The sequence below is a fragment of the Pavona decussata genome, unplaced genomic scaffold (genome assembly GCF_977016875.1).
Source record: "Pavona decussata unplaced genomic scaffold, jaPavDecu1.1 SCAFFOLD_26, whole genome shotgun sequence".
In the NCBI taxonomy this organism is placed as follows: Eukaryota; Metazoa; Cnidaria; class Anthozoa; order Scleractinia; family Agariciidae; genus Pavona; species Pavona decussata.
This window is the reverse complement of record NW_028145449.1, coordinates 1,687,159-1,700,880: the sequence shown is the minus strand read 5'-3', so window position 1 is coordinate 1,700,880 and position 13,722 is coordinate 1,687,159. Positions and strand designations below refer to the sequence as shown.

Below are 13,722 nucleotides of genomic sequence, written 5' to 3'. Positions count from 1 at the left end.
ACGAGAGCAAAGAAATCAACTCAATTCTTGAAAGGAACAACTTGTCCGTTCAGTAGCGCATTTTGGAAACAAAAATGCGAGAACTTGAAAACCGTTAGGCGTAACATTTTTCAAGTTTCAATCCATCCCGACCTACTCTGTTTCTGGCCAAAGGCACGAATCGACAGTTTCATTTCACTGGGGTGATAATTTATAACAAAACTAGACAATTATTGTTTTGTTTCTGTTGACAGACAAACGTTTACGTTTGTGAGTTTTGACACCAAACTCGCGTGATCACAGCTTCCCCTTTAAGTTTCAAAGTCGGGGTTTATATGATTACATATAAAGTAAAAAATAAGATAATTCTAGCTTGGTTTTTATTTTGCAACTGTCTTTGACGTTTCCCTTTGATTTCGATTCTCTTGCCCGACGGAACAAAAGAAAAACCCGCTGTCCACCTGCCAACGATGAAAGAGAAATTTTTAAAAATTCCTAGAAAAATTCCATTAAAATTTTAGTCTTTAACATAAATCCGACAATAAATTCGTGGTTTGTAGGTCTGAAAACTGAAACATTATATAAATTGCGGAGTTTGCGCTTCATTATTGCAACTTGAGTATACAAGCATAAGTTATTGTCCATCGCGGCTTTCAAGTACTATAGAAACGCTCGCCATAAATAATTAAAGTTCTGAAAACTTTATTTTTCAAATCTTGCCAGCGTAGACAAAAAAACACAGATCAAATCACGTGTAACTCGAGGCAGATCGGCAAAATGAATACACGTCTCTTTAGTATCATTATCTTTATGGCAATCTCAGGGAGTTTTCGACGGAAATTCTGGGCGACTGCCGACAGTTTTGCGTCCATAGCACAACTTGAGGAAATTGTGAACTTAGAGATACTATTGAGTGAAAGCCTGGAGAAATTTGTGGAGTTGGAGAAGAAGCGATTAGACATGATAAAACAATTTGCTGAGAGCGTTAAGGAAGCGACGGAATTGGTTAAAATCGATGGATATAATGCGCTTGAAAATCCCATTGTATCTTACGCTGTTATAAAACGATTTGCAAATGGGTGGTCAGAACTAAGCGACTTTTTGAGCAAGGATAATTCTCAGGGTAAGTATCTTATTTATAATGCAATTTAATTGTTAGTTTAGATATTACATCCTTCGTATCTAACGAAATCTTCGGTCAATTGGAGATCCTGGTCACTGATTGAAAAATAAAAGAGGTGTGTGTGTGCTAAAGTTCGTATGGCGTGTGACACTTGAAAAAATAATTTGCATTTTAAAACATAAAAAATAATAACAACAATAATAATAAATCAAGAATTGAAGATAAGATTCAAAGTGTTTTGCAAAACGAAACGGTTTTGGGCAGAGCCCTCCATTGTCATGACGTTTATTAATTAGTAGCCATCACAACACTAACGGAAGGGCAATGGCCGGAAGTATTTTAACACTCGTCATCAATTTCCGGCTTATTATCGACTTTTTGTTAGCATTATACAGTACCTAAATTGGACACTATCATGAAAATTCAATTGACGTTATAAAAATGACAATTACTCTTCTGGTGATTATGAGCGAGTATGGTTTCAAACTGCTTCAGGCTAGTCATTCTGTATTTGCCAATTTATCTATTTTTCCCCGGAGGCCGGTATTCCTCCAGGATCTTTTATTACCGCCGAGTGCAGTTTAGCCTGCGAGCCTCCCCACCTCTCTTGCTCGCAGGCTAAGTGCAGCTCGGTTCTCCAAACGGCTCAGATCCTCTTTCAGACCAAAATATGTAAAATTCATACCCATTTTCAGACCTGGTTAAGGGGGGATTTTACCTAAATTTGAATGAAATTTGAAGAAGTTTTAAGAACAGATAGAAGAAAGAAAATGATTTTTAGAACACCAACAGACAGTTAATACCCACGCAAGAGCACCCCAGGTTGCCAGTGAACTAACTTGGTGTCCGTCTATTAATTATTAACTACAAATTCTAATTTTAAAACTTCACTAAATCTTCAATATTTCTTATTTCTCTTAATTTTACCAATCCTTCAACAAAAACTATCTCCTCCCGAATATACCCAAAAATCACCCAAAAATTCACAAAACACCCCACAACACAGATCCACGGCACAACACAGATCCACGGGAGAAGGGAAGAGTTTTAGGATTGCTTGAAACGTGAACGAGATATTTCCATTAGAGCCATGTCAAGTGGCGGAAAAATGGCGTTTAGGTAAAATTCCCCCTTAAGGACGGTGCCTACGTACTTTTATTACTGCGCATACGTTCTGCACGCATCTCGAGATGCTCGGGTTTCCAATGGGTGGTGCCCACTAATACAGGGATATTTTTGCGCGGTTTAAAACTATGCGGGGAAAGCAGAACTTAGCAAGTGCTCTTGATATCCCGAAAGAAAATTCGGGGTAACTATGCATTTCTAAGAGATAAAAAGGCTTCAATTTGGAGAAAAATGCCATATATTGCGTTGCATTTTACTGCTTTTTAGAATAATTGTTGCTTGATTTAATATCTCTAAAATGCACGGTTACCCCCAATTTTCTTTTTGGATTTCAATAGCCCTTGCTAAGATCTACTTTTCCCGAATAGTCATAAGCCGCGCAAAAATACCTCTCTATTAGTAGGCACCGTCCTTAATTTGTAGAATCAAAACCCGTTTTCAGACTTTCACACCAAAATGACCGTTAAACTCTGTACCCTATTTCAGACCAAACAGCTCAACATACACACACCAGGGCAGCACCCTCCTCTGAGATTTTGCCGTTCTTTGCTTGCCTTATATGAATATTTCTAGCTTACATAAGTTTGTATTGAGCGCAACCAACCGGAAGAGATTGTGGTTACTATTTACTCAGGTGGGTGTTGTCTCAAAGGTGTGATTTGTGCACCGCTTTGGTCTAAGAAATGACGAGCATTAATTTAGGAGTCCAACCACCGGTTGAACGCTATTCCTCGATTAAACGTTAACCAAGGTATCTGTCTCTCTGGCTATAAAATGTCTTTAAAAGTTAAAATTTAGCTTATGGCAAAGAAACAAACATCCTAGCTTTGGAAGAATCTTTACTGATTAGTAGTAAAACTCAAATCAAAGTTGACGTTAACCCTGGATTAGCTTAATCGGGCTTTGAGCAACTGGGCCCTGGTCTGAGAATAGGTAGTAAACATTATATATCTTTCGTCTTAAAATGGGGTGGAAAATAACGCATTTCAATTGGTCGGAAAATGCGTACGTAAGGGGTTGAAATATTTATACGAGTAACCCAAGGGTCGATATGTTATGGACGACTGGTATTCGGCTTTGAAGTCTGGTACTTCAGTCTGGTACTTCTTTCCTCCAGATTTACAAAATTTACTGCAGTCAAACAAGTGGCAATTCCCAAATTATGGTGAAGACCTTGTAGGCGCTATGGCCGCTTTGTTTCGTCTTCAAGATACCTACAACATCTCAGCTGTTGATATGGTAAACAATAATATTCAAGGTAAGAGACTGAAGCTATAGCAGTTCACAGGAACTGTATTAATTCCTTGAGTCAACCCTTATTCCCGTGTAGAAATGCTTTTCCCTCGAAAAGGTATGAAAAAAGACAATTTGACTGCCATTGCTCTTCGTTGATTGGATATATGAGCTATAGGCGTCAGAAAGGTACACTAAAATTCGTTCTACTCTGGAAAGGGCTGACACCAAGGCTTACTATAACACAAATTTGGAAATTTTTGCACCATAAAATACCAGAATCTTGTTTAAAATAGCGAAATGTGATATGTATTAACATTAACAGTTATATTTACGTGTCCGATATATGTGTACGTAATTAATGACCCGCCTTGTAATTCAGTTTATACTGCAAAAAGGTTGAATAAACGATCATTATTATTATTATTATTATTATTATTATTATTATTATTATTATTATTATTATTATTGTTATTATTATTAAAGAGGCTCCGGGTCACAGGTTCCTGTACTTTATGAAAAAATGGTACGCCAGGTGTTCTTGTGCCACTACTATGGAAGTCTGACCTCTCGGTCTCACGAAAAATAGGCGGCTGCATGTATTTGCATGCTGAAGCCTTCAACGTGAATGTTGAATTGTTATACGCCAACATTCGGAAATTATGTCAGGAAACACGAAAGAAAAGAAGTTACTATGTCACCAATTGAATTTGAGCCGCGGTCTAACTCGGGAAGGTTATGAATCTTTCCACTCCCACGAACACTAGTATGTAATCTTGTAAGCCGGTGTGTAAGTTGTATTTTTACTTGTTTCCTATGCTCCCGAAGAGGCGTTGCGTGAGCAAAGACCCAAATAAATAAATGAATAATAATAATCATTTAGTACACAGAATCAGTCTCCCATGTAAAGTGTTTAAACGAAAGATACTTCACAACTTGGTGACAAATATGGTCCATTGAAATACTACAAAGGAGCCGAGTGCCGTCTATAGATCTGTTGCAGAAATTAGAAGTCCAAGAAGTTCATATGAGAGTCTTCTTGATTTGCTGTTATGTCACATTTTAGGGTGTGGTCCAGCTCCGAGGCTATTAGCAGAAGACTGTTTTGATATGGGGGTACTTGCTTACCAGGCGGGGCGGTACGGACAGGGTCTGGACTGGCTAAGAATAGCAGATGAGCTGACACGCCAAGGAAAACATGATGGAGTGATAAATCACACTGCAGTGTTAGAGCATTTGGCATGGGTGGAATTCATCGTAAGGGTCGACTATAGTAGCGCGTTGTTTGCTACATGTACTCCATTCATCTGTCCTTTCTTCATTAATTAATTAATTAATTCATTCATTCATTCATTCATTCATTCATTCATTCATTCATTCATTCATTCATTCATTCATTCATTCATTCATTTATTCATTCATACATTTGTTCATTCGTTCATTCATTCACTCACTCACTCACTCACTAAGGCGCAACTTAGGCATACTGTTCCTGTTCCTGTTACTGTTACTGTTACTCACTCGCTCACTCACTCATCCACTCAGTACACTCACTCATGTGCATTTATTCATTCATTCATTCATTCATTCATTCATCCATCCATCCATTCATTCATTCATTCATTCATTCATTCATTCATTCATTCATTCATTCATTCATTCATTCATTCATTCATTCATTCATTCATTCATTCATTCATTCATTCATTCAATCATTCATTCATTCATTCTTTCATTCATCGTTCATTTGTCCATTCATCCCTCCAACCATGCATCCATCCACCCGTCTATCCATCCATCCATCCATCCGGCCATTGATCCAACACTCAATCATTCTACCCACCTAACAACCCCCCCCCCCCCCACCCCCGTCCTCCCCACGAACAGGCCCACTCATCTCATGTACTCGCAATCCAACTGTCAGGTAGAGTTAAAAAATGTTTGAGTTAACGAAAATTATAATTCGGAGGTGTTGGAAATAGATCGTGTAGTACAGTTGTAGAGGGAATCAAAGGAATCTGCTTTTGAAAGGTCGTTACTGGGCGTGCTTATAATTAAATATGGGATTTAACTTATATCCGTAGTAACTACAATATTATGTCTACTTTTCAGAAAGGAAATCCCGAACGTTCTCTAAATCTTACACTTGAAATAGTGAAAACAGGTAAGATCTTCCTTCTTAAGGGAAGGGGATTGCCCATTCAAATTCTCGTATTTGTAGTATATGACCAAGGTAAATGTTTATGCTAATTTATACTGCTGTATAGTTCCTCATAGCAAACAGGCTAAAGAGAATGTCATGCACTACAAGAGAGCTGTAGAACAAGGCACAAGTGAAACCCATGAACAAATAAGAGCGAAGGAAGAAGCAATTAATACAGCTGAATTCACACGCGGGGAGTATGCAACTCTTTGCAGGGGCAACACGAGCCAGGTACCAGTCTTCTCTCTCTTAGCTTTGATGCGACAACAGGTGAATCTCACTCACCAATTATCTATGCCTGCAGCGGTGCGATTAGGCAAAACAACAAAGTTTGATTACTCCTTTAATGTGTTTGTCTTTAACGTTCCAATCGTGAAGACCGGATTGTCATTTCTACGTAGTCATTCAGGAGGTCGAATCATTTTGAAGAAGTTACGTTATAAAGAAGACAGCACCTTCGATATCGGCTTGAGCATTTGGAACAGACTAATGGAACGAACCAGAGTTTAAGCCCCCACTTACCCACCCCTCCTTCTTGCTTTCCTGTACCTCCCCGCTTCAAGGACCAGTATCACATTTTTATTGAAGTTAAGGCTGTTTTAGTGAAGAAAAACCAATATTTTCCCCTTTGTGTGTGTGCTGTTGAACTGTGCTCGAAGGAAGTATCACAGCCTTGACTTACGTTTTCTCGGTGGCGAGTTTGTGGTCCGGGCACTATCCTATCTGGGCAATGGCGAAAATATTTGGTATGTTCAGCATTAAGAGTCTTTTTGGAGTGCTCGTGTTAACATCACAGAAAAGTCACAATGATGACGTCACAGTATCGGTATCGATGTTGATATCGGTAACTGTCCTACTCGTATCGTATCGATTTGAAAGAACTGGTATCGCTCCAGCCCAACAATTTATCAAGCTCTAATGAGCTGGTCAGCGCGAATTAAAAGAAGATGCCTTTTTCCATTTTACTTAGAATACCCCACAGGGGAACCTCATTTGCTGGTACCAAGGACGAAAGAATCCTCTCCTCATGCTCAGACCGATTAAGGTAGAAATGGTTTGGCGAAAGCCCCGGTTATTCATTTTCAGAGATCTCGTGAGTCCATCGGAAGCTCGACGAATTAAAGCTGTAGCCACACCAAGGGTATGTGAAATTAAAAGACGACGAGTGTGAATCAAATTGCACGAGTCAGTGTGTCCTTAGTTATACCGCAGAGAGAAGAACCAAATCTTAAACTAACGAGTGTGAATCAAATTGACCGTTCCGGGGTCAAAATGAAATTGGAGTCCATCACAAGAAAGATCACATTAAAATTAGTCAGTTTACTAAATGTGAGGTTCTTATAGTCTCTAATTTTTCCGATTTTTAAAAGCCTTCTACAAATATACATGGTTGCAATCGAACGACAGAACCTCAAACTTGGTAGACGTTCAAATAGTTATATGATCTTTCTGGCAATGGGGTTTATTTCTTCATATGACGCAATTTGACCAATGTGTCAACTAGAGCCAAGTCCCTTTAAAAACTTCGGAACGGAAAATTAGGAATTAATGCACGAGAACAAAAGTCCTTAGATACTGTTTAAGAGTAGAGCCACATCTCCTGTAAGTATTTTTCATGTTTCTCCCCTTTATAGACTTCGCAATGGAATCCTTCAGAATCTGATAATTGTGTTTTTACAATTACATGTAATTGAAAACAAAAAAAACAAACCTCGAGTAGAGTGAGAATCGGCCAAAAACTAACCTAGATATGCCGGCGGAGGGTTCAGCGACAAAAACCTGGCATAAATCAACGCAGCGAGCTTTCACCAAGCTTGAGCTCTTCGTCATCGTGAAAATCTCCTATTTATTTCTAATATTTCATCTGTTTTTTATGCCTCATGTCTGTTCTTGGTTTTTTCGACAGCTACAAAGAGCAACTGTCTTCAACAAAGAAACTGGTGAACTGGAAAACGCGGATTACCGAGTAAGCAAAAGGTACTTCTTTTTCACTTCTGCCATCAGTGAACCAAATGACTGTTAGGCATGTGTGTCGAGCTGCTGATTTTACTTAGGGACCTTATCAGAAGGTGTCACCTTGCTCATTTAGTACCTTGTTCAGTCGATTTCATTTAAAACAATGATAACCATTCTCAGTCTCGTTTTGTTCATTTTCCTACTAGATTTGTTTCAAATGTACATTTGTTTTACCCTAGTTTTAAATTCTTTCTCAAGTTCCATTCTACATTAATCCCGGGTCCTCGGAACCCCTATAACCTTCCCCCCCTCCCCCACCCCCAGATTAATTCACACGACACTTGCTTTGCGAGTTAAAAGAACCCGAACAACATTGGAGTTAAACTGATAGATACTGATATTGATTATAAACTGGACTACACTTGTTGATAGTGACTGTAGTTTCGAAGTTTAGTATAACTTGTACAATTATGCGAATGATGAAGAATACATGCAATATTTTACACCGTTTTACTGACAAACTGTTTCTCAAATGCAGTGCCTGGCTTGAGAGCACGGACGATGACGTCATTGCAAAAGTGAACCGTCGTATTGGGGCCGTGACGGGCCTGGACATGAGTACTGCAGAGCCATTACAGGTACAACGGGCTCAAAACAGGTTTTGAGTTATGTTAGATTCGGGAACATTTTAAAAATTTGGCAGTTTTTGTTTTTTTCCCAACGATTTTAAGCTTTAAGTTAACGAACTTAGACGAAAGTTTCACTATCTAATCAGCTAAGAGTTGTTTTTTTTTTTTTAATTTCTCCGCTACTTTCAGTGAATACATTCAACCAATCACAGTTTACAGCTTCATTCAGCCAAACATTCACAGCCTTAGATGGCGGCTATTCCTACTTCTCATCTATAAATCATTAGTCATTAGATTGAGCAAAGACGTCGGGGTCCGAACTGACATTTTACTCAGCTGTCAGCCGGCCAGAATCCCACGATCTAAGCGCTGGTGCATCACTATCATGTTATTCTTTTCGAAATCTTTCTTACAACCAGATTGCCAACTATGGAATGGCAGGACAGTATGAATATCATCTGGATTTTGGGGTAAGTTAAATCATTTGGTACTCAAAAAATAATCAAAACTAAACAGTAAACCTTAAAGAAAATATTTGCTTCAATTAAAGTTAGCAGATGTGTACTGTGTGTCGATGATTGATGAAAAGGGGTAGCGCAAGTAACAAAGTTAGAGTTAAAAATCTGCTATCGGCCGACACACCCTGGCCTTTGATTGTTCGAAGAAACACAACAGCGGAAGTGGGCGGTGGGGACGGAAGGGGGAATATCTCCCTCATGCTTAGTGGGTGGTAATCCCATTATATAGGGGTTAAATTTTCAATCTAATATTAGGATTAATTTGTGATGACATTTGCAGTATTGCCTGTAATCAGTAAAGCATCCATGTCCTTTAAATTTTAATTCCTCTCTTCGCTATTTTTCAATGTCTGCAGGATCCTGGTTCACCTTTGGATATGTCACCGAACGGAAATCGTATTGCCACAGTCCTTATTTATGTATGGAGATTTGTTTAATCCTTATCCTTATTATATGCAAAAAATATATATATCGCATCCCGAAGAAACGTTTCGTTTGCCATCACCCTGACTCTCTAACTTGAAAGCATGTCGATCGGGAGGTGAGGTGGGGGGGGGGTGGGGGGGGGAGAAGAAATGTGACGTCATGTCATATCACGTCACGTCACCTCAAATGATGGCATGCCATTTCATGTCGTCATATTGTGAGTATATCCCATGCTGGTGACATCATGAATAGAACGGTTTTCAATTGAGTGTCGTAAAACAAAATCAAAGTAATTACTCTGGCCAGCCACAAAAGACGTAACAGCAGCGCAATGAACCAATCAGAACTCGAAGCAAATAGATATAGCCGGCGCCAAGCGCGGGAAAATGCGTGCGAGCGAGGCACGATTGGTTTTGGTTTTGCTTTGGCTTTTTCTTCTCATTGGTTGAAAAACTGGTACGAGTTCTGGCCGCAGTTGTTCAAAGACCGGATAACTTTATCCGCTGGATAAGGCACTATTCATGCTCCAAAATATACTTCACGTTAAACGTTGTCCAAGGTTTTCGTACACTTCCAAACTTAACTGTGGTTAGAGTGTGCATATTCACTTGTACAAGAGAAAATACTGAAATCTTTGCACAGATTGAAACTGTCGGATAGTGACTTATCCACTGGATAAAGTTATCCGGCCTTTGAACAACTGGGGCCTGCTAACCAATCAGAGAGCGTAGTACAATCAGAACTAACCAAATACAAGGACAAAAATACTTTTGACACTCAACTGAATAGCGCTGTACATGAGGTTTATTCATTACACGAACTCTCCACAATTACCATATTTTTATCGCTGTCCTAACACATCCTGAATATGCGTCATTTCTCCATCCCAACAGTTAAATGATGTTAGCAGGGGAGGATACACAGTATTTACACGAGCGAAAACTTTTGTCAGCCCCACCATGGTAAGAGACAGGGTAATCTTAGAAACAGGTTGAGAATACTTTAAACAGTTATTAATTGATGTTTTCCTGATTCGGATTGATATTACGAGCACTTGGTTCTGAAAGGAATTGAAAGGCTATTGAACAGTTTTACAGGAAAAGTACTGGAAGACGCGTGGCCTTAACAGCATAACAAGTTGGACTCCGGATTGGGCGGTCCACTGGGAGTCGGGGTCACTGTGCAGTGTTCTTGTACAAGACACTTTAATCTCGCGTTGCCTCTCACCTCCCATAAATATAAATGGATTCCAGCCAACTGTCAGGGAAAGCCTTCTTAATTAAAAGCCCAAACGAACCTGTAATAGACTAGCATCCCATATAGAGTAAAGTAGCAGTACCCCTAGCCGCTTAATGTGATGGAAACCTGAGCCACTAGCGGCCGTACGTGTGTAGGCGTTTTCTTACAAGAATTCTTACCAATAGCTTTCTTGCAAGGCTACTTGCATGCTCTACAAGATGATGGTTCGTCAAAATGTCGGATGTGTTTTGCAGGGTGATGCGGTGTTCTGGTACAACTTAAAGAGATCCGGACAAGGAGACTACGATACAGAGCATGCGGCTTGCCCAGTCCTCTGCGGTAATAAATGGGGTGAGTGGACTGGTGCGTTATATCTCGAAAGCCACACTGACCAATAGCAATAAATCATTCGTTTTTTATTAAATTGGAATCGGAAGTAACTTACTCTTGAGGTACTGTACGGCGTAAACTTACAGTGAAACGAACTTAATCGGGACCACCCAACATTTATCAGCCAATCACAGGTCACGTTTACAACAAAGGTGTCTGGCTTTGGTAGTTTGTAAACCAATCAAAAACAAGAACATTTCTTTAAATTTCAAAGTGTCGGTTTTTTCGGTGGCCCCGGTTGAAGTCGTTGCACTGTAACATATTCAAAACTTTTCAGAACTATTCTCCCATTATAAGCTTCCAGTTAGGGAGTTCATCGTGCAAGCAAGCGCATTAACAAAGCAAGCCGTACGAGGCTAGGGCCTGAACGAGAGAGCAAACAGACACAACTAGACAGTAACCTGAATAACAGGCCTTACTAAGGGGAGGAGAGAAGGGGGGGGGGGGATGGCAATAGACAGAATTGTCCCAAAATAATGCATCCTGGAGATAAGGGATATTCTTTAAATGCTTATCATCCTGGCTTGTTCATTGAGGGTTGTGTATATATTTACTGACTTGTTGTAACTAAGGTTTTAGAAATTAACAAAGTTGAAGTTTGAAGTTGGAGTCTGAAATACACGAAAATGTTACCACTTCCACGTTTTCCTACCTTGAAATAGAATATTCTGTTATGAGGTTTTGCTGAAGATTCCTTGAATAAAATTTCACGATTTCGAAAACAAATTACCGGGAATGAACATGGGGATAGCTTGCATCTTTTATTTATTTATTTTCTTTATTTATTTATACAGGAAATCTGGTTTAGCATACCTAGTTAATTTAAACAGAGTCCTACAGAAAAGCCAGCTTTTAAAAGCTTTTCAATTTGCGGCAACAACTTAACGCAACAATTGTTTTATTTGTTTTCTTTTCAGTTGCCAACAAATGGTTGCACATCCGTGGACAGGAATTCCGTCGTAAATGCAGTCTTAATCCTGATCTCTGAACTGATAGTGACAGAATTACGACCATTTCTTGAAAGCAAGAGCAATTAGGCTAGTCTAAGAATAATTTCAATTTCGAAATTAGGTTCACTTTATAAGTCTTCATAATACCAAATACCAAAAAAAAAATCTTGAAAGCTTTCCCAGCGGAAAAAACGTGCATACTAGCATAACAGCTCAAACAAAAAAAAAAAGCGCAGTCTTCTAAAAAAAATCATACGAAACGTTTGGTCACGAAATAAAATTCAGGTAGAAAAAATTTCTCAACCCCCTCTCAAAAATGAAATAGTCCTGTATATAGTCCTTTCCTAGAATCGTTTCCGTTCAAAGGTAATTAATGCATACCCGCTTCCGGTCTCTTCAGTTATTACGTACGGCGTATAAATTACAGAATTCGAAAAGAATTCAAAAGTTATGTACCGATAGGTTAGAAGCAAGAGGGGATGGTTCGAAGACAATAAAGAAAAGTCGGTGGGACTGAGATGGAACTGACTGAAGAAAAAACATTGCTGCCAATGCCTAGGAGAAAAGAGTTGAAAATTTCATCTCCTTGCACAATCACACAATCGCAAAATCACAGTTAATAGACCAATCACGTGCCACCAATGACATCTAAAACGCAATCAAAAGCGTCAGTGGATCACGGTTAAAGATTCTGAGAGGAGTCGGCCATTGTTCAGAGTTAAATTTTACATCGGAAAATGAACCAAGTCGCGTTACTATCATCCTATAGTTGGTTCAGTCTATACTTGCCACAAGTCAACTTCTTATATATGGCGCCGCTAATTTCCGCCTAATTGGACTCCACGAAAACGGGCTTTAAGCCTGGTTTACACGTACGACGAAAGCATAAGCATAAGCACAAGAAACCTACGTGTAAACCGGTGCGACGCAAGCATAAGCGCCTTTTGCTTGCGCTTGTGCTTAAGCTTGCGTCGTCCCGGTTTACACGTACGACGCAACGACGCAAGCACAAGCACAAGCACAAGAGGATGGAACGGTTTCCATTCTCTTGTGCTTGTGCTTGCGTCGTTGCGTCGTACGTGTAAACCGGGACGACGCAAGCATAAACACAAGCGCAAGGAAAGGAAACTGAAAAACAGTGACAAGTTGTCAGCGTTCTGATTCTAGTCCGCCATGTTGGAATAAAATCTCGCGCCAAAAGGCAGTCCAGCCGCGCGATTGTGCCAAATTTTTATGCTTCTGCGCTTGCGTATGTCAGCTTATGCTTATGCTTATCGCACCCGTAAACAACCTTGTGCTTATGCTTATGCTTATGCTTGCGTCGTACGTGTAAAGCAGGCTTTAAGAAAGTCTAGGTTTAATAGTGCGGCATTTGAGCGGTAACGTTATAGCACCTGGCTCATACCCAGATACCTCAAAAAATTCCCAGAAAAAAAAATGGAGATATGACTTGCTCGCGCAAAGAAACATGGAAGGGTGGAGATTCACGCAAAGGGTCATGGGAAGTGCTAACCGATAAGTCGTCTTCCCAAATTGCTTTGCGTGCTTTGAAAATTCAATCCCAAGCTTTTACAATAATAATAATAATAATAATAATAATAATAGTAATAATAATAATAATAATAACTAGTAGTAATCGAAGATTATAGTGCGTCGACTTAGGCCCTTAGGCACCCTACTGGGTTGCATTAATCATGTTAAGATTACAGGAACCTCTAAGTATAGTTGCAAAACATTAGCTTATTGTCTCGGAACAATTGTCAACAGCCGTTAGAAACGTTTTATGCTACCAGTCCCAGGTGTTTATAGGGCATCCTACCAAGGATGCGGCGGATATTTCAGAAAGAAAAGGATCTTACCTTGTCTTCCCGGCATAGTAAATCGAACGTTCGAAAATCGAACTCAATCGAACTCAATCGAACTCAATCCGTGGATTGAGTTTGATTGAGTT

The 13,722-nt window shown here is 39.5% G+C and overlaps 1 protein-coding gene across 1 annotated transcript; it reads left to right on the top strand.

Moving 5' to 3' along the window:
* Positions 1–540: 540 nt before the first annotated feature.
* On the top strand, positions 541–11,916 carry LOC146485468 (prolyl 4-hydroxylase subunit alpha-1-like). Its single transcript, XM_085103467.1, has 13 exons — positions 541–1,102; positions 3,345–3,485; positions 4,527–4,717; positions 5,573–5,624; positions 5,728–5,894; positions 6,634–6,804; positions 7,570–7,640; positions 8,158–8,257; positions 8,668–8,718; positions 9,123–9,185; positions 10,086–10,154; positions 10,686–10,782; positions 11,739–11,916. The coding sequence occupies exons 1-13, from the start codon at positions 757–759 to the stop codon at positions 11,807–11,809; spliced, it is 1,590 nt and encodes a 529-aa protein (XP_084959593.1). The 5' UTR covers positions 541–756; the 3' UTR covers positions 11,810–11,916.
* The last annotated feature ends 1,806 nt before the right edge of the window (positions 11,917–13,722 follow it).